This window comes from Oryzias melastigma, linkage group LG18 (genome assembly GCF_002922805.2).
Source record: "Oryzias melastigma strain HK-1 linkage group LG18, ASM292280v2, whole genome shotgun sequence".
NCBI lineage: Eukaryota > Metazoa > Chordata > Actinopteri > Beloniformes > Adrianichthyidae > Oryzias > Oryzias melastigma.
In genome coordinates, this window is record NC_050529.1 from 14180040 (window position 1) to 14201786 (window position 21747).

A 21747-nucleotide genomic window follows, 5' to 3' on the forward strand; every position below is an offset into this window, starting at 1 on the left:
TCAGGCACAGAGTAGATTATAATAAACTAAGTTCATTTTTAATCATTAGTTAACTCAAAATGCATTCGTCAACTATAAGACCCAACAAATTGAGAACAATTATTATGAGGTTTTTTGCTCCAAAACAAAGTAGAAAAACTGTTTTTAAATTAGGATCAGTTTAAAATGAAGGAAAAACCATATAATAAATGTGTAAAAGAAATAAAAATGACTTTAAAACTGTAAACACACATCATACATTTAAAATTGTATTTTTGTGACATTAAATCTCATAAAATTAAGACTTTTTTTCTCACAAATTTACGACATTTGGACTACAAAAGGAAAAAAAAATTCACATCAAGAGATTGAAGTTGTAAATTTACAAGAAAAATACCTTGTGAATTTGCTACTTTAAATCTCCAAAAACTTTTTCTTGTAAACTTCTGAGACAGAGACCACAAAAGGAAAATTATGAAATTGAAGTTGCAAATTTACAAGAAAAAATGTGTACATTTGCAACTTTGAATCTTTTAAAATTTGGATTTTTTTTCTCTTAATCTCGTAAATTTAAGACCACAAAAGTAAAAAAAATATATATACATTTGAAGAAATTGAAGTTGTAAATTTACAAAAAAAAGTAAACTTGTGACTTTAAATCTCGTAAAATTATGACTTTTTTCTCTTAAACCAAGAAGATTAAGACAACAAAATAAAAAATAAATATTATTTTACGAAATTGAAGTCATAAATTTGCGAGAAAAAAACGTCTAATGTTGCTTCTCTAAATCTTGTAAAATTAGGATTTTTTTTTTCGTAAATTTGCGAGATTAGAAGCACAAAAAGTAATATAATGAAAAAGTCTTAAATTTACAAGAAAAATATTTACACATTTACGACTTTGAATCTCAAAATTAGGAATTATTTTCTTAAATTTAAAAGAAAATTTTCAAAAATGTACGACTTTTAATCTCATAAAATTATGATTTATTTTCCTGTATATTTACGAGATTAGGACCACAAAAGGAAAAAAAGTAATGTTACAAGATAAAAGTTGTAAATATATTTTTTGTGAAAATTTTCAACTTTTATTTTCATAAAATTTTGATTTTTATTTTGTAAATTTACAAGATTAGCAGAAAAAAGTTTACAAAATTTTTCTAATTCTGATTTTTTGTTTCCTTTTTTTTTTTTTAAAGCTGATGTGACTCCATAGTAATTAAAGGACGACTGCGAGCATCTTTAAGGTGGAATGATGGTTAGCAGCACGTTTATAATCTGTTGGTGCGGCTGAGAGCGACTGACAGAAGAGACACAAACGGACAAAAGAGGTAAAAGTTTGGTTGAGCTTCATTCAAATATACATCTTCAACTTCAACACACACACACACACATTCTTAACTCGCTTTCAAACAGTTCAGAAACCAACAACAAAAGAAGGTCCCACAAAGTTTAAAAAAATAGTGAAAAGTTTTTTGTACAGAGGATGGAACAGGTTCAAAGCCCGATGCGCACCATTCACGCTCGTACATAAAGTTGCAAGCTACAGTGAGTGCTTTTATAAAAACAGATGATCACAGTAGGTTGTTTTTTTAAAAAAAGAAAGGAAGTATCTCCTTTTTCAATAAATAAACCAAACAACTTCCATCACAGAACGGCTTGAGTCGACATGAATCAAAAACAAAGGTAACGCCAGCAGATCTGAGGTCAGAGAAAGCAAATCCTTCCTATAAATTAATAAATAAAAGTCATTAAAGAAGTTTTTCTTCTTCTGTTAACAGCAGCTGCTTTTGCCTCCAGCTCTGAAGTAAATTCAAAACGAGGTTCAGGGTGAGCGAACCTTCACCTGCTGAAGGCAAGTGAAAAACGTACCGCCGACCCACGCCCGCCGCTCACTTCCCCGAGTCATCAGTCGGATCAATGAAAACGCTTCCTATCAAAGGGCTAGAGACGGGCTTTCAGGAACAGAACCGGTGGTGCGACCACGAGGCGTAAGCAGAACCATTGCGACAGGAAGAGAGGACAGATAAAGGACAGTAGGGAGGAGGGGCAGTTCTCCCAGAATTCACGGTGGCTGGTTGTAGGAGAGCGGAACTGAAAAGAGACGAAACGGACGCTAAAGAGACGGGAGGGGCGGGGAGAGGCGAGCAGCAATTTGATTCAAGATTTCTGTCCCATTTACAGAAGGTTGTTTTTTTGTTTGTTTTTTTCTTCTCGTGAAGAGCTTCAGAACTTCTTTGGACCCCAGGCGGACGTCTGCTTTGGGGCTACGCTAGTCCCGAAAGTGGGGAAATCCTCGGCACTGCTCACATCAGGAGCCTGGAGGAACAAAAACATCGTCTAGTGATGAAAACTTAGGTCATAATGTAACAAATATTTTAATACATTTTTTAAAATACATACATTTTTCACGCAAACGCAATGCATTGTGGTCTATATTTAGCAAATTACTTAGCATGGATTCACACTGTTTTTTTAGCAGAGACTTCAGGACAATTCAATAGCAGTGGTCCCCAATCTTTTCTTTTAGGTCATGAATTGGTTTAATATCAGACGATGTATTTACGGATCGTCTGTACGAAGCTGTAAAGTTAATGTCTGATTAAAACAAAAAAAAAGTTTTAAACCTTATTTGTTAAACATACTCGAGAATAGCGCAAGCAGACGGGGGATACTGGGGAGACGGGAGCAGAAAGGGGGAAGACTATTTCCTGGTGGAGAAGGGAGACGTCTATTTCCCGGAGAGAACAAGAGTAAGGGACCAGACTAATCCCTGGTGTAGAAAACGGAGCAGACTACTTTCCAGTGGAAGCATGAGAAAGGGAGCAGACTATTGGTGGAGAAAGGGAGAAGACTACTTCCTAGTGGAAACAAGAGAAAATGAGCAGACTATTTCCTGGGGTAGGAAGGGAGCAGACTATTTCCTGGTGGAGAGAGGGAGAAGACCATATACAGTACTGGTGGAGTAAGGGAGCATGACTACTTCTTGATGGAAGCTGGAGAAAGAGAGCAGACTACTTCCTGGTGAAGAAAGGGAGCATGACTACTTTGCCAGTGGAAGCAAGAGAAAGGGAGCAGGTTATTTCCTGGTGGAGAAAGGGAGAACACTACTTCCTGGTGGAGAATGGAAGTAGACTTATTCCTGGTGGACAGAGGGAGCAGACTTTTTCCCAGTGGAAGCAAGCAAAAAACGAGCAGACTATTTCCTGGTGGAGAGAGGGAGTAGACTATTTCCTGGTGCAGAGAGGGATAAAGATTATTTCTTGGTTGAAAAAAGGGAGCCAACTATTTACTAGTGGAGAAATGGAGCAGACTATTTTCTAGTAGAAGCAGAAGAAAGGGAGAAAACTATTTCATGATGGAAAACATAAGTGACGAATTGGGAGCCTTAGTTTGAACATGGATTATTGAGCAAAGCCAGAAAGGAGCGCATGTCTCCAGGAAAGTGATCAGCATTAAAGCGAAAAGAATTTTTGTTACATAGATTGATGATCCTTTCAAGAGAATATAAATGTTCACAGCCAGCGCTAATCAAAACAATGTTCTCATCATTTCAATAAATTCTGAAAAGTTCTACTGGTGTCGTCTACATTTTCTGACTGAATTTCACTGCAAAATGAACCTATTAGACATCACCATTTTATCTGTGCCAATTTTTGAGATAAACGCCCAGGCTACACAGTATGTACATCAACTTTTTTTAAAAATTTATGCTATTTTTGTGGGTGACGCTGACAAGGACGGCTCCAGCATGACGTCATGAAATGGGCAGCACCCTCAAGGAGGGAAAATCGGTGAAAACTGGGTTGTTTTACTTCCGGGTGTGAAAAGAGTTCATAAAAATAACTCGTATTTCATGAATAATTAGATTTTCAAATGTCATCTATGATCATATATATGGATATAGTTACTCTGAAAGAAAATCATGGTATGGGCCCTTTAAACGGTCTCCCACCTTGTTCCCGGCTGCGTTCCAGGGAGCGTCCCGCACCACAAAGCCCTTAGCCGGACCTCCGCTACTGTCGTCCATCCCGATCCCCCCGCCCCCTCCGTAGCGAGACGGAGGCTTCATGTACGCCGCTAAGGTCTCCGTCTCCGTCACGCTGAGCATCTGAGGACCAAATGTGTCGTCAACATCTGCACAGAGAGAGAACTTAAGAACTCAAAGGTGAACTCACGTATTCCTCCTCCAGGTTGAGCAGGTGGTCGATAGCGGAGCCAACGGTGTCCGGAAGACCCGTCACCGTCACTCTGTCGGGCTCGTCGGAACCCGGCTGGGGGAACCGGATGTCAACCTGGACAGACGAGAGCGAACATCAATCTAAGCTTTGGCGTTCTCGTTTGTTCCTTCTGTCTCACCTTGAACTCCTCCATCAGCTTGCGGATGGCCTTCCCCCGGGCGCCAATGATGCGAGCGTGGGTCCTCGGGTCCAGATGGATGTCCTGGCTCACCATCTCCTGCAACTCGGCCACCAGCTGCTGGATCGCCTGGCGCGCCTCCTCCACGTTACGCTCGTACCCCGAAATGACGATCAGGTCCTGGCAACCAGATTGTAACCAGATAAAAAAAAAAGTTACATTAAAAATAAAACCAAATCCTGCTTCTCCCACAAAAAAATCTTCAAAGTCGGCCACCTGCTGCTCGTCTCCTTTATCAGGGAACTGGATGCTAACGTCGTGGTCCTTTCTGATCTGGGAGATGACGGCTCCTTTGCGACCGATGATCTTGGGATGAAACTTAGGATCTACGGACATGGTGACCTTGAAGCTACGCAGAGCCTGAGATAAAACAGGGAAATACAAAATCACTCTCACTCTGTCACGTCAACACACCACAAGCTAAATAAAATCATCCTTACAGACAATGAAAATGGTCTTTTTAACATGTCCTTGTGGCATTTTTCTAATGATGGAGGAAATATATAAAAACAATTATCTTAAAATTGAATTTCTGAGTATTTCTTTATTCAAACTGCTGTGAATCAGGAGCAGACGAAAAAAAAGCTGCTTGAAAAAGATTGTATTTGTGACGTAGAAGATGCAATGGGCGATGTAGCTTTTACGTCACAGCTACAAGCTTTTTCAAACAGCATTTTTTTGATTTTATTGCTCGACATTCTTGTTGCGCCAGCCATGTTAGGTTGGGGTTGTGAGGGGCGGAAAACCATGTAAACAAAGAGCTCTCAGCAACTGGGAGGGGAAGGGGAGCGGGGTTGCTTCATGTCATTGGTCCTACTCACAATTCAGAAGTGACTTTTTGATGTACTGCAGAAACTATGTCCTTGAAAACCGCAGTTTTCTAAATTTTGACTAAAATAATCATAATAGTTTGCAGTGAGAAAAAAAGATACCACTTTCACAAATACTTTCAAAACACAAACAAGTGCGACTTTAAATCACTCTATATTAAATTCTTTCCAGGTATTTAAGGAAACTTCTATAATTAATAAAAGAAAATAAAATGAAAAAATCTCTTTTAGAAACTACAATAGAGTATTAGAGCCAACAAAAAAAACACATAAAAATTTGACTTTAAATCTTGTAAATTTACGTGATTATGACCACAAAAGTAAAAAACCTGTAATATTATGAGATTAAATTCCTAAATTTACAAGAAAAAAAACTTGGAAATTTACAAGCTATGGATTTGTGACATTAAGAGCATTTTTTCAATGTTCTTATGCTAATAATAATTTGATTTTGTGTCACTAAAAGGTTCGGAATGTATTTGTTTTTTAAATAAAGCATTAGGAAATGATCCATGTGTTTCATCTTCAGGCACAGTTTTCATAAACAGACAACAAATGTATGACTTTTTTTGACATAAAGTTTTAACTTTTTTCACATAAAGTTATGACTTTTTTTCTCATGAATGTATAACTATTTCACATGCATTCCTTACATTTGTCTCTTAAATTTATAACTTTTTTCTCGTAAATTTGTCTTTTTCTCTTCAATTTATAACTTTTTTCATTTAAATGTATTTCTTTTTTCTTGTAAATTTACATGTTATAAAGTTGTAAATTTAAGACATTTAAGGTAATAATTTTACAACTTTAGAAAATGTTAATTTATGAGAAAAAAAGTCATAAATTAAGCCCATGACTCGTAAATGTGACTTTATTCTTGTAATTTAACAGTACATTTTTCTTGTAAATTTACGATCTTGAAGTCGTAATAACAAAATATTTTCTTTTGTTTATAATCTGGTCCTAACACTGTCATAAGAAATAGATAATCCACTTACAAACAAGATATTTTAAATAATAAAATGTAGTTCTATAAACTAAAACCTAAGCGTGGGTCGGTGCTGTTGTGCTGGTTTTACCCGGTCCTCCTGCTCGGCCTGCAGCTCCTTCACCCTCTCCAGCAGACCCTGTTTGGCCCGCTCCATGTTGGCGGCGAGGCCCGTGACCTTGATGATGTCCAGCTGCTTCTCAGGCTGCGGCACCCAGATGTTCACCTGCACACCCAAACCCACATTTTAAGTATTTCAGGTCTACTCACCACTATTAGCTTTATTATTTCCTATCAGAAAAGTTGAGATTCTGTGATGTCATTCACTCCCAAACACCTCATATTTGAAGCAGAACTTTAGCGTGAAACAAACCTCATACTCTTCCATCATCTTCCGGATCCCGCTGCCTTTCTGTCCGATGATGTAGCGGTGAAGCTCGTAGGACACTTCCACGTCCTCCGTTATGGGCACCAGCGCCTGAAGAGGAGAAGAGAGTGAGGAGCACGTTTTCCTCAGTATCCTGTTTGCAGTGAAGTGAGGTTCCTACCAGCAGAGCCGCTTTAGCCAATTCACACTTCTCTGCCCGTCCAGATATGGTGATGATGTCACATCTGCGGGGAACAAACTCGCTTTCCAGACTGGCGTCTCCGTTCTCCTGCCCCAAAGCTTCCTGACCTGTGAGTCAGATTAAAAAAATACTTTTACTTCCTGAAAAAAATGACTAAATATCCATAAACCTGTCATGGTTAGCGCACTAATTAGAGCGTTCGCCATTTTAGGAGGAGTCTGAATCTACAAATACATAAAGATATTTCCCAGAAGTCTCTACTAAACTGAGCATCGATGCTCACTAGATTGGCGAATATAAACCATGATGCATTGCGTTTGATCGATTTTTGTCATTTGAAATAAACGTCCATCCATCCGAACATCCTTTCTTTCCTTTCTTCACTCAATCTATCCTTCCTTTCCTCCCTCACTCCTTCCTTCCTTATTTTTTTATTCCTTTCCTCATTCCATCCTTTCCTCCTTTCTTCCATCTACCCATTATTTATTTTTAAAATAAATGTTTAAAGTTTTTATCATCATATCACACTGGTTTCATATTTAGTCTTTGTAAAATGTTCATATTTATTAGTTATTTATTTCTGCAAATGAGTGACGTCAAATGGTAAAAAAGTAGTGAATTGGAGGACATTTATGAATAAAAAATAAGCTTACAATTGCATTTTTTAGTTTTTTTTTTCATTCAAATTTGAATCTGTACGTAAGTGCTTCAGACCATCAGTAAAAAGTCTGCTTTGCTCCGTTATCTGAAGTCCTTGTTCTGCTACAAGCACACTTGTTGTGTTTCTAACCTGCAGCGCTGTCGTCTCTCTCGGGGAACTTGATCTGGACCTCGTGCTCTCGGGTGATGTGCTGGATGCGGCAGCCTTTGGGCCCCATGACGGCGCGGTGGTAGCGCTGAGGGATGGCCACCTCCACACTCACCTGGGACTCCTGATCCAGAACAAGGGAGCAAGAAAGAAGACAACACAAGTTATTTCAGGGATAAAAGCACCGAGTCTGAGTCAAAGTGTTCTTGTATTTTGTTAACTACGTTTTATTATTGTTTTTACAAAATTACACCTAAAACTTTCGTTCTGTTGTAAAAACAGTTTGTTAAACATTTTTGGGGCTTCCACAGCAAAATGAATCCCAATTTTCCAGAATGAATTGTCTGTTTTTGCATTAATTCATGTCAATTCATGAATTCATGTGAACTACAATAAAGGTAGCGTTACATAGGAGAGGTTGTGCTGATTAAATAATACCAAATAAGCAAACAAGTAGCAGATTAAAAATACAGAGTTTAATTCAAAAGTAAACAAAAACAGAGTTTTAGGACCTCAAGTGTTTTTGCTCTGAGTTGGTGTGATTTGCACTTCAGGGCCACCGTACTTACCAGGTCCTCTATGATCTCCTGAATGCGTTTCTTGGCTGCGTCCACACAGTCCTTGGCTCCCTTCAGGGTGACCTTCTGGCTGTTGGCGCCGGTACGAGGGAAGCTGACGGCCACGCCGCCGTACTCCTCAGCCAGCTCCCGCAGCACTTGACCTCTCCGACACACAAAGTGGCGGTGGTGGCGAACGTCCACCTCCATGCTGTCCTCCACCACGTCATCCTAGACGATACAAAAATGTGTTTAATGAAGAGCTGAAGAGGTTTGAAATGTGCGGCGTGCGGACAGCTACCAGGTTTTTGACCAGCGTCTCCAGCTCTCTCTGGGCCTGACGGACGGCCTCTTCTTTCCCCACGATGGTGATCAGCTCCTGCTCCGTGTCGTCGGGTGACGGGAAAATGATGCGCGCTCCTGTCCGGTCTCGCACGCGGCGAATGTTGGCCCCGCCTCGCCCGATCAGGAACTTGTGGTACTCCGGTTTGGCCTGCAGCTCCGCAGTGAAGTTGTTCACTTGCTGGAATGAGGAGACAGGAAGTGGACCTCAATCAAAGTTACCTTTTCTCGCCGCTGAAACTTCCTCTAAAGCCCGACCTTCTCCTCCGCCAGCTGCAGCAGCTGTTTCTTGGCTTTCTCCACTTCGTCGGCGGGGCCTTTGATGGTGACCTTGTCTGAGCCGGAGCCCTCAGAGGGGAAGTGGATGTGGACACCGCCGCAGTCCTCCATGATGGAGCGCACGAGGCAGCCTTTGGAGCCAATCAGGGAGTTGTGGAGCTTAGCGGGAATGGTGACCTCCGTCTCCTTGTTGTTGGCCTGAATCCACAGAGGAGAAGCTCTAAGGATCACAGCTGGAGAGAGCTTGGAAAAAAACATGGCCGCCTTTCCAGCAGACGAGGATGCTCCGCCCCTCGCTGCCTCATACATCTATGGCTGAGTTTTGAGTCCTCCAGAAAGACTTTTGATTCATATCTAGTTTCAATCATTCATATTTTTATTTACTTACTATTTATAAATTTGTGTTCCTTTTTTAAGCCTAGATATTAAAATAAAAAAATGTGAAAGTTTAAAAAAATAAAATCATTTACTTTAAAATTGTAATTCTAAAATTTTTAGTTTACTTCAAATTTTTAAACGACTTAAGATTTTTTAATTAAAATCAAAAGTCTAAATATTAAAATGTTTCTTGGGCTTCATTCTACTTTAAAAATAACAAAAACAAAAAAACAACTTCCAACCAAGGCCTGTCCAGGGTGTACTCCTCCTTCACCCAACGTTGGGATAGGCTCCAGCAACCCCATATAAATTGCCAAGAAATGAGAAAAGAAGTATCAATCCAGAAGTGATAAAATTTGAAGTCCAACTATATTTATAAAACCAAGTATTCCAAAGGTTTCGCATATTTTCTCATGCAGCTGCTTTAAACTGTATTGATACACTAAAGTTATGACCAAATTCCTTCCATTGTCCATTTTCTAGCGGAGTCCGAATCTACAATTCTAAAATCAAGTGCCCTAGAAATTTCCCAGAAGTCTTTGCGAGAAACTAGTGTGCATCAATGCTCACTACATTAGCAAATATAGACCACAACACATTGCGTTTGAACATTTTTTTGAAAGAAAATGTGTTTAAACGTACTTTTTTAAATAAACTATCTGCATTTTTATCATCAGAACACAGTGGAGTCACATTAAGAGTTTTAAAATATTCATATTGATATCCAGCGTTTAGAGAAAAAAAAAAGTAGTGAGAATTGTGTCCAAATTGCTATTAAAATCCAGGGCACTAGATGGTCATCAACTATATAGTATTAAATTAGTTACAGATTAGGGTGAGAATTCGGACATAGCCATAGATTTCATGTAGGATACATTATAATATGACATTGTTAAAGTAAAAGCTTAAAAAAAAAAAATCAGTCTCCAAGTTCAGATTCGGATGACTTCTAAGGTATGGCAGATAAATTAAAAAATAAAACATTGCTAAAGCTGGTATCTTCTAAGTATAATAATAAAAATGTAAATCCACCATTTGTACAACTTTATTAGCAGCAGCCTTGCAACATTAGACAGACATTTGATGATGCATTATTATTATTATTACTATGGGGACTAGTGTTGCAAAAAGTGTTGGTTTTTCTCTTTTAAATGCAATTTTCCTTTATTTTTAAATAAAAAAAAACTTTCCAAATACGTTAGCTTTTTGCTAACTTTGCCAGCAATTTAGCGGTCTGTGCTTTAAGAAAGTAGCGAATGGATGCAGCTTAATGTGTCCAGAATGAGCTGTATATAAAACTTCCTTTCAAATCAGATTAGAACTAAAACATAAAAAAAGTTTTTTTTGTTTTCCTGTAAACCATTACAAATAATAAGCGTTCGGTGTCTCACCAGCTCTCTCTGAATGGCGAGGATTCGATCTCGGGCCGCCTCACAGTTGACCTTCTTGCCTGTGATGACGATCATCTCCGAGTTGCTGTTCTCCGTCGGCAGGTCGATCTTGGTGTTGGTCTCCTCCCGGATCTAATGATCCAAACACGTCCTATAAAGTTTTGCACTTTTTACACTTTTATTATCAAGTGTGAGAAGCGTGACCTTCTTGATGTTGGCGCCGCCCTTCCCGATGATGTTCTTATGAAACTTCTTGAAGATGGGAACGGAGAGCGAGAAGCTGTTCTCGATCTGTGAGGAGACGGATCAGCTGTGAGGCTGCAGACGGGGAAGAAGCAGAAAGCGGCGGCAGGACGTACCAGGTCTGCGATGATCTTCTGCAGGAACTTTGCGCATTTCTCCACCTCGTTCTTCGGCCCGCGCAGCTGGACGATGTCGCTCTTCTGTGACGGGTCGGGGAAATTGATAATGACCTAAAAAAAGATCAGAAATGTCTTAAATTACGTAAAATATTATAAAATAAATTGTAAATCATTAGTTAAAAATAATCGGTCCTACTTCAGGAAACTTGTCCCGAACTTCCTTAATCTTTTCTCCCTTCTGTCCAATGATTGTCCGATGGAATTTCTGCTCCACGATCAGGTCTTTGGTGCGCTCATTTTCCTAAACATATAAATCAACAGACATTTAAAATAAAAAAAGGGACTTTCACTGATTTGAACATCCGATCTGCTAAAGGAAAGAACTTCTCACCATTCTCTGGACCATCTCGATGAGCTCCCGCCGGGCCAGCTGCACCCCTTTGGGGTCGCCTTCGATCCGGATCAGGTTGCTTCTCTCAGAGTCCTGCGGGATCCTCACGGAAACTTTGTACTGCTCCTTGATCCGGTTAACTGAAGAAGAGGTGTCTCTCAGGAATACTTTCTTCTATTCTTACAATAGAAGCCAACTTTCTATGTTTTTCAAATTTCAAATTTAGATGTAAACTCAGCATTAAAAAAATAAATAAATAAATAAATAAATCAACAAAGCAACTCACTGTTGGCTCCGCTTTTGCCGATCAGGTGTCTGTGAAAGCGCTGGTCTATAATGACTTCAGTGTAGTCCATCCTCACCAGCTGCATCCAGGAAAACAGGAACAGAAAACAATTCCCATTGAACGCTTAAACAATTATGAATGCATGTTGATCTACTTTTTCTCTTCTTTCAGAGCAGACCAAGAATTACTTTTTAAGTTCTCCAAAACATCAGGAACAAATATCATCAAGTGTATTAAATGACCAACTCTCTTCTGGTTCTTAAACCTGTTTAAACTGACCTGCTCACTAATACTGTTTTACTTTTGTTGCTTTATTGTGATTCTGATGTCAGTGATGGTTTGTGCAATATTTTGTAGCGTTTTATATAGTATTCAAAATGTTTTTATTATATATTTATTAAGACTGGGAATCGATTACAAATTTTTACAACTTAATCACAAACCTGGAAAAAATTAATTACGTTTAATTTACTTTTTTTGTTACAGTATTTGCAGGAAAATTATTATCTGTGAAATCATCACGTCTTTATTAACGTAAAACCTCTTTTTATAATTCACTTTCAGAATCTGGGGATCTGCATGAAATGTAATAAATAAATGAATAAATAAGTAAATAAATATATAAGAAAATAGATAAATAAATAAGAAAATAAATAGGTTAATAAACAAATATGTAAACACATAAATAAGTAAACAAATTAATTAATAAGTCAATTAGTAAATGTTATAGATAAATAAATAATATGAAATACATGTAATAAACAAACAAACAAATAAATAAAAAAAGATAAGTTAATTAATTAATAAATAAGAAAATAAATGTAATAGATAAACAAAAGAATAAATAGAAGGACTCCTATGAAGTACAGAAACAGTGTTTGTTTGTAGACTGACCAGGTCCTTGATGATCTCCTGGATCTGGACCTGAGCCTGCTCCACCTCCTCTGTCGGCCCCTCCAGACTGATGCGCTCCTCTCCATCCGTGAACTCGATGTGAACCTGAACATAAACGAAGACTTCTGAAACACATCCGGGTAACAGAAATACTAGAAAGATGATCAATCCTCTGCTTTTAGCTGTTTTTAGTTAAAGACAAACTGATAAAAAAATTTGTTTTTGGTGTTTTTAACATGTCCTTATGGAGAAAGATTGTATTCCTGTTAAAATAGTATTTCTGAGTTTTTCTTTATTTAAATCGCTGTGAATCAGGTGCAGATGAAAAAAAAGCAGTTTGAAAAAGATCGTGAAAGCTTCCTGCTCTGAGCTCTCAGGGAGGGAAAGAGGGGCGGGGTTGCTCTGACCCAATAGTCCCACCTACAACTCACAGGTGAATTTCTAATGAAAAGGATTTTTAATTTTGACTAAAAGCGGCATAATCTTACTGAAAAGACCATTTGGAGGACTTTTTACAAAAGGAGCGGGACTTTCTCTGTTTTCATTTCAGATGACTTTACTCCTTCAGGACATCATCACAGTCTCCTTACTCGTGGCAGCTGCTGCGTGATCCGCCCGATATTCTGCCCTTTTTTGCCGATGATGAAGCGATGTAACCACGCGGGGGCGCTCACCTCCACCACCATTACACTCTTTGCCTGCAGATCAAAATACTCACACGGTTTTTATCCCAGATCTACTATTACTATGAAGTAAACTTTGCCTTGTATTAACTTCACTCTCAGCTGACCTTAGCATAGACCTGGGTGAGCGCGGGTCCCAGTTTGTCGGGCTCCCCTCTTAGGATGATGGTTTCTGAGCTGGAATCCAGCGGAGGCATTTCCACCGACACTCCAGTGGCTTCCAGGATCTCCTGCAGCGTGTTGCCTTTTGGACCGATGATGTACTTGTGCTGAGACTTCTTCACTTCCACAGAGATGGTCGTGGTCTTCCTCTTCTGTTAGACAGGCAAATAACTGGAGTTACTTGGTGAGGAAAAAGGTAGCAGGAGATAAAGAAGTTTTTAATTAAACTGTGCGATCAATATTTCAATAAAAATGTTCACCTTGTCTTCATAGATGGCGCGGATGCGGTTGACCGCCAGCGCCACGGCCTCCTTCTCTCCTGTGATGACGATCTCGTCCTTCGGCAAGCTCGGCGGCGGGATGCTGATGCGGGCGCCCGTCTCCTGGCTCAGCTCCTGCACCAGCCTGTTGTGGGCGCCTGCGATGAAGGGATGGAAGGCCTTCTCCAGGGACAGACGCTCCACGGCACGCTTGTCCTGTGGACGAGGAGGGAAGGAGCTCGAGAGTTTCCTCAAACTTAGTGTAACTCCACAGTGTACGATGAGAGATAATGAAGGAGATTTTGGGGGGGAATATTTAGTTACTTGGAATTAAACTGTTCTAATCAAGGAAAAAAAATGTTATTCAGTTAAAAAGAGGCCTGTAAATGTCATCATAGGTATACCTCAACTATGAGACAAAATGAGGACAAAAATCTAGATAATCTCATCGTCTGATTTTTAATCTGAATCTCCATAAAATATTATTATAAGAGTCAAATATTAAAGGTTATTTAAGGTTTAAGTTGATTTATTCTTCTGTTTTTATTATTCATATTTTTGCTAAAAAGTTACATTTTAGAAGTTTTAACAATTTCCTTTTTTATGAGTTCATAAAATGTCTATCCTGGCCCGTGACCCCCCCCCGTTGTAAAGTATTAGACTCTTCTACCATTCTATGCTGATGACACCTTTATGTTTCACTCAGAGTTGGTTGAATCTGCTCCGACTGACCTGCTCAGCAGAGATCAGCAGGATCTCATGGCGAGCCTTCTCGATGCCCTCCTTGGTGCCTGTGATGCGGATGCTGGTGCTCGGGTCCTCGGGTCGTGGAATAGCGATCTTGGTGGCGGTCTTCAGCTCAAGCTCCTGCAGCTTCTCGCCGTTCTTACCGATGACAAATCGATGGTGCTCTTTAGGAATGGCAACCGTGGCTGACGCCTGAAAGAAAAGAGGAACGCGTTGAGGGCATTAAGTCTGCATGATGAAAACCCTAAAAATACATGTTAGATCTTCTCTGTAATGTCTTTTACAAATTCCTTCATCAGAATTCAGCCTAGTAAGATATTGTTCACATAAAAGCATTGATATTTATAGATCAAACTTAAGGTCAAACAGAAGCAATAAGATGTGTTTATGTCTAAATATAACCCAAACACCACAATAAAGTATTCTCATTGAAATGTGTTTTCTAAAAAGTTTTACCAAAAGTCACTGTTCCACACTCAGAATCCACAGCTCACCTGCGTCTGCAGACGAGCCACGATCTCTTTGCGAGCCTTCATGACAGAATCCAGTTTTCCGGTAACCATGATGGACAAGCCTTGGTCCTTCGCCAGCGACAGCTCGATGTGCGCTCCAGTCCGCTGCATGATGTCCAGACACACCTTAGCCTCCTCTCCTTCCCCAAACTGGCTGTTGTCCTTGTAGCGGCGCTCCTCCAGCGGCACATGAAACACCTGGAGGGGTTTGGATGTTCGAGACAGTGAAGGGTAGCGGATTTAGCTGTTAGTATAAAGTCCTCCTTCCATGGAAAATCATCTTTTTTGAGTTTTTCCAACTGCATTTTGTCGTCTGCTCCTGATTGACTGGGATTTAAATAAATCAATTAAGCTCCATCATCAGAAAAATGCCACAAGAACATGTTAAAAACGCGACTTTCATCAGAGTGTCTGACCTGTGTGATAACTGAGGCTTTGATGGGTCTGATCTTGCTTCCCCACGCTGAAGCCGGCTCCCCGGTCTTCTCCCCCGGTGTGCCTTTCTCCGGCAGCGGGGGGAAGGCCTCCAGGTAGGTGGGGATGTAGGCCTCATCTTCAGGGACGCAGCCTAGCCCGACAGAGCCACAAAAAAAGCAAAAAAAAACAGCATGCACGTGAGAATTTTTAAGAAAAAGACAGTAATGTCTGGTAGCGATTTTATCTGAAGTTACCTGTTATTTCCTGGTCCTTAAGACCACTGCGATGCTCCGCAAAGCTCTCCGGGGTCAACACAGCCACTGAGCTCATGGTTCAAGACTTATTCCACTAATCCACTGAAACAGACACATGAGTGAAGCAGAACCAGGTCAGCAAAACAAAACCGTGTAAGTGTGGTCCTTCCTTCTACTGAACACTAAGTGTACTTTTCTTGGATTGCTCTCTACACCCCCACCCCCTGCAGCTTCGCGAAGCCGCATGGGTGCAGTGAGTTACACCTGAGAGGCACCCCCACCCCTAATTAAAGCCTCTAACAAACACCTCAAAACCTCAGAGACGGCAGGATCACGAGTCACACATCGAGAGCGCGTCCAGGGCTCAAAACAACTGCGGCTGATGCGCTTGTGATCAGGAGGTCCGGCAAGTTCTCCCCCGAGGAGGTGAAAGATGGAAAGTTAAGAGAGGAAACGGCAGATCTGTGGAAGTGCTGAGTGAGAAGGAGCTGGTTTAGTGAACGCAAAAGTCTTGTGACTGAGTGTCGTATTGCAAATGTGTGGCTGCGAACTGCAAAACTATTTTTGGAGGGATTTTTTTAATGAAAAAGTCATTATTTTTGCTAAACAAATTCCTCTGTGGAAACGTTTTGTATTCAAAACAAAAAAAGGTGTTTTTGTACTAATTTCTTGTGTTTTTTGTATTTTTTTTTTAAAGATCTACAAACGGTACAAAGCAAAAGGTTGGGAAAATATTAAATATTTATCAGTATGAACTTTTTTTTGCTTGTGGTGATGCAGAAAAGGAGTTACAGTTAGTTTTTGGATTAAAATGATCCGCTGGTTCTGAGCTTTGAGATCTGCCTTGATGTTAATGCTTGTGACCCTGTAGAGGCAGGTAGGGACCGACAATAAAGTACACAAAAACATCCCAGACAAATGATATCAATTTATCAGTAGTTCGACACAAATAATTCCCCAAAACATCACAATTACCCATTAAAGTAAAAAAAAAAGGAAAAAAACGAAACAAAAATCCATAATATCACGATATCAAAAAACAAGAAAAAATATATCAAAATATATTTTTAAAAAAGTATCAAAAAGTATGTCAAATTAGAAATAAATTATGCAGAAAAACTCAAAAACAAAAAATTCTCAAAATGTATCTTAATTATCTTAAAAAGATCGAATTATCTCAAAAATCCTGTAAAACAAATACATAGAAAAACAAAAAAAACCTTGAAAGTCATTTTTAAAATATCTGTAAAAACAGGAAAAATGATAATAAAAATAATTTTCAAAAATTACCTAAAATAAATGTAACTAAAAACAAAAACATATCTCAAAAATGATCAAAAAGTTAGAAAAAAAGTATCTCAAATTAGAAAAAAATATCCCCAAAAACTTTTTTTCTTGAAAAACAAAAAAATATATATTGCAAAATTCCTTTAAAAAATAACTTTAAAAAAACAAAAAATGTATATCTTGAAAATCATTAAAAATTATCCAAAATAATATCTTAAAAATAGCTTTTTAAATATATGGAATAACAAAAAAAATATCTCAAAAATCCTTTTAAAATTATCTAAAAAAACAAACCAAAAAATATATTGAAAAACAGAACAAAAAAATATATTGAAAACTCAAAAATTACAATGAAACGTTAGAATCAATTAGAAAAAAAATATATAAAAATTGATAGTAAATACTTTTCCAGCGTTTTGCTCTGTAATGTTTGTGGATATCATAACGGACACATAAACTAAACAGATCACGTCTATGACACGGACACATTCTGTCTTTTCAACTTTTAATCCCATCTTATAGTTTTCATGAGCAGATGAGGTTTGTAGTTCTTTGATTTTGTAGTTCTTATCACAAAAAACTCAAAAAATCTGAATAAAAAACATTTGTATTGAAAGCAGATGCTTCTATATTCCTCCGACAAGTAATGTACAGGTTAACTTTTGAAAACAGAACAAAATAAACCTGAAAACTCAGTGAAATATGCATCAAAACACCCATGAAAGAAGTCATGAACCTGGACAGAAAAGGCCTCATGGATTTGCATCAACGTACCTGCAAAAGGGTCGATTGCCAGAGAGTCCGTCCAGTTAGTCGCTACCTTAGACGCTTCAGTGTGAGTGTGTGTTTCAGCTCCTGGAGGACAAAAGAAGAGGATGAAGCTGAGAGCCACAGAAGACTGGAAACACTCACAGATCAGTGGAAAGTTCACTGATTGGATTTAAATAAAAAACATAATCAAAATACAGTGACTCCATTTATTCCTAAGAACAAAAAAAAAAAAAAAGTGCTTACAACGGAACTTTTCCAACAAGAGTTTACTCTCAAACTAATTATTGATGGAACATTTGTAACCCAGAGGGCTGTCGGCTTTCATTTCACTGCAGGAGCATCTCCACGTGTCTCATCTGCATTAGCGATGCTTTGCTGCTCCTGAACGGCTCCACTCCTGCATCTGTCACCTAAACTCAGACGGCGGACATGCAGCAAAGACAAAACAACTCTCACATCCTCGAGGCCCAGCCGTGACATGCCGATTCCTCCATCTAACAGCTTCCAGATTTCATAGTTTTGAGTTCAAGCCTTGTTGTGGTGCAAGAAGAAGAGCGAACGCTCTCACGGACGAAATAAAAGCAGAAGTCATTAAAGCTAATTAGGAAATGAGAGGAAGTCTTTAAGAGGACGGATGCATCAAACCAATTGTCAAAGACATAACAAACTAGCTCCCTTTTTCCTGGACGGACTCACAGATTCTTGGATCCAGTGAGACATCCGATCCGGTTAGCAGCCGATCGTTTGACCTGCAAGTTTCCAAGTGGAGCTTTCTTTCATTCTTCAGGCGGACAGCAGATCTTTTAGGTGCCAAACCGGGGCAAAAACACGGACACGCTGCTTTCTAATAAACTATGTGACACCTTTGGGTTTATTCTTAAACTACTTAAGTCATTTGACACATCAGAAGAGTGTCAGAACACACAACCAAAAAGTAAAGTACAAAATAAAATATGGCTTTGTACATGTGCAGAAAATAAAATGGATTACAGCTAATGGCATTGCCACATTTAAAAGAAAAAAATGATTTAAAGCTAAAACAAATTTTAAAAAGCAAATGTTTTATTTATAAAACACAATATATTTTCTAGCAATCAACATATTGATCCTCCCTTTAAAGCATTTTTTTATGTTTTGAGGGGAAAAAAACACAATTTCTATTTATATATTTATGTGAAGAATTCAGAATTTTATTAGAAAAACTTCAATTTTCCCTGTTTATTATTAGGATACCTACTTTCATACCCTCCAGATTTTTGATTTAGGATGAAAATAAAGCAAATGTATTGATATTTATCTATATTTTATATTATATTTTGAGTCAAAATGTAAATCAAATTCTGAACTCATGAATTGTAATTGAATTGATTTAGAGTTTTCTCTCATTTTTTTCAACTCATTTGTGCTCAAAGACCCACTCTGATAGTATTTTGATTTATTTAAAAGTGATTTTTTATCTTGATTATGCCATTCTTAGTCGAAATCAAAAATCTTTTCTAGACCTGGCTGCAGACAAAATGGTGCTTCCACATCATTAGCTGGAACCAGAGAAGTTATGGTAGTCAAAAAAAAGGAAATATGGGTGTAAAAGTCTCAACAGTTTTACCAATCCGAACACTTTTGTTAATATCATAATTGAAAGGAATAAAATAATTGCAGTTTGTGCCTCATTTTTAATGTGTTTCAATAACTTCTGGAATTTCTGCTTCCAGATGCAGCCAGGTCCACCTCTTTCAAAGACATAGTTTCTGAAGAGCAGCGGCACGAGTTCATCAGAAATTCACTTCAAAGTTTCTGAGAGCTCTCTGTTGACATGCTTTCAAGTAAGCGTCTCATAACCCCAACTTAGCATTACAGCTGCAAAAAAAAAAAAAAAAAGGCAAGCGATATCGGAGCTATCCACCCATACAGTTTTGGAGCAGGTTCCATAGATCTATTGCCTTGTTTCTAGTGAGCAGTCCGCTCCTGGCCGGTTTAGAATAGTCCAGGCAATTCAGGTGAGCGTTTCCATTGAGTGTTGGACTATCGGTCATCGGCGCACCTGAAGAATTTCTCCGTATTTGTGGATTTGGCGTGTCTCCAGTCCCTAACCTCCGCGACTGAAGCGGGAATACTGAATGCAAAGATTTGAATATTCTTTTCAAGGAGATTGTGGGAGACAAATAAGAATACAGCCGAAAAAACGACAAAACTTTCGGCTTGCATCTTGAATTGAGAAAAGTGCTGGCCAGATGCTTGGTGCTGTCATAATACCTTCCGCCAATCATTGGATTTCATCAGTAGCTCTAACCTAACTGGTCCGTTCCATTTTTCTATGGACCTAGAATCGTCAAAAATGGTAAGAATTAGTTTGCTCTAATGGGTCCATTTTATAATAATCGCTCCAGATTCAAATAAATATTAGGAAATGCACATTTGAGCTTAATTTTCTTTAAAATAATGAGAAAATGCCACAAGAACATGTTAAAAACACAATTTTAGGTGCTTTATCAGAGATTTTTTTTATTATAGCTCCTCGTTTTTATACAAATCAGCTGTGTTTGGCCTATTTATCATATTTTAGAACCTGTATTTATTTATGAAAAACCATGTTCTACATAATCCATCCGCAATGGCTTTTATTTGAATTGAATCTTATACTCAATCCTTCACTAACGTAGCGATGCTGAATGAATGTAAAGCGGTTAAATGCTCGTCTCCATCCTTCCTTCCATGTTGTGAATTCTCCGCAGAAGGGTTAGTTAGAGCCACGGGCGCTCGCATTAATCCTGGGAGGCTCTAAGCGACCGCGCGAGCAGCTCCTCCGTCTCCGTGAACGTGCGCTCCTCGTTGCTAGCTTGATGATGCTCTGCATGGATGATCCCGTTAGCTTTCATTGCTACACTAACCTCCGCTAACGGCGGCAAGCACGCGCCCCTCCGGCATTCGCTAGCTTGGTTCCGCGCGGGGCTAACCGCCTTGCTGTGCTCCGACCTCAGCGAGAGATGATTAGGCGCAAGTACGTCCAGATAATCGGCTAAAAAGCCAGCCTTAGCGGGGATGGATAACCCTGCGCGAACTCGCTAGCTTTGGGGGCGCTAACCTCTCTGTCCCTGCCTGCTACCCTCTAAATAAGCTAACCTATTTGTACGCTTCCCGGAATTCTACTCTACAAAAAAAATCATATTTAAAATGAAATATTGGAATAAATACAATAACCATACCTTTCAGAGAGAAATGTAGCAGAGGGTGTGTGTTTGACAGGTGACGGTGTAAACACAAATGTGATTGGTCTAGGAGCATTTCCTTTGCCGGCGGAGTGGTACACGTGCGAGCTGCGGCCGCCGACTATATAAAATCAAATGCCGCAGTATCGTTGCGCAGCAGGAGCATCCACATGAAATAGGTCCACTTTTTGTTGACTTTATTTTGAATAATCAGAACTTCCAAACATCTGGAAAAAAATAATTTGTGTTTTTAGCACTAAATCTACAAGTCAAACTATTTTATTGAGATATCGTGTCTGTCAGCAGTAGTAGTAGCGTCTCACGTTTGTCAAATTAGCCGGCTCTACTTCTCATTCATAATGCCCCCATCTGGCATAACAACTAACAAGTTTGCAATTAAAAGCAAACATGTTAAATAAGTAAATAAATAAAAGCAAAAAACATCTAATACTAAACTCAGTTCAAGATTATATGGGCACACTCATGCTAATAGAGCAAAACTATTCATAAATCAGCACATTTTCGAAAATTTTTAAAAATTAAAAACATGTAAATAATCTACTTTAAATAATCTCTAGAAAACATTAAAATGTTATTCAGTCGAGGAGCTATAATATATAAACTTTACAACAAATACAGAATATTTATCAGAACTGTTTCTCTTTCAAGCATAAAAAATAAGAAGAAATATATATATATATTAAAAAATAGCAAAATTTGGTGAGTAATTCTATAACTCAAACGATAAAATATTCGATTAAAGGTGTTCCCAGTGTAAAACTAGCAGCCTGACCGATATAAATACAATTACACATTACTGAGTTACACGTCAATTAATACAAAACTATCACTTCTACATAATATATGTGAATTTGTTAATACATATTCCGGGGTTTTTGTCCCATCCCAAATCCACTTGTCCCAACGTAAAGCACTAGGTGGGAGTACAGGGCAAGAAACTATTGAAATGAAGTG

At 38.7% G+C, this 21747-nt stretch overlaps 1 protein-coding gene across 2 annotated transcripts; it reads right to left on the minus strand.

Moving 5' to 3' along the window:
* Window positions 1-1311: 1311 nt before the first annotated feature.
* hdlbpb (high density lipoprotein binding protein b) lies at window positions 1312-20903 on the minus strand. Of its 2 annotated transcripts, none has more exons than XM_024288024.2 (28): window positions 20770-20903; window positions 17570-17650; window positions 15509-15610; window positions 15254-15405; window positions 14820-15035; window positions 14311-14517; window positions 13579-13794; window positions 13264-13470; window positions 13064-13171; window positions 12474-12578; window positions 11580-11658; window positions 11294-11433; window positions 11099-11203; window positions 10900-11013; window positions 10745-10831; window positions 10541-10672; window positions 8751-8969; window positions 8452-8673; window positions 8163-8381; window positions 7576-7717; window positions 6765-6892; window positions 6590-6694; window positions 6308-6442; window positions 4615-4758; window positions 4339-4518; window positions 4158-4274; window positions 3935-4090; window positions 1312-2298 (listed from the first exon to the last, which is right to left on the minus strand). In XM_024288024.2, the coding sequence occupies exons 3-28, from the start codon at window positions 15582-15584 to the stop codon at window positions 2206-2208; spliced, it is 3804 nt and encodes a 1267-aa protein (XP_024143792.1). In that variant the 5' UTR covers window positions 15585-15610; window positions 17570-17650; window positions 20770-20903; the 3' UTR covers window positions 1312-2205. The 2 variants fall into 2 exon arrangements, with proteins under 2 accessions (XP_024143792.1, XP_024143793.1); XM_024288025.2 differs by lacking the exon at window positions 20770-20903 and adding an exon at window positions 20223-20659.
* Window positions 20904-21747: the final 844 nt, after the last annotated feature.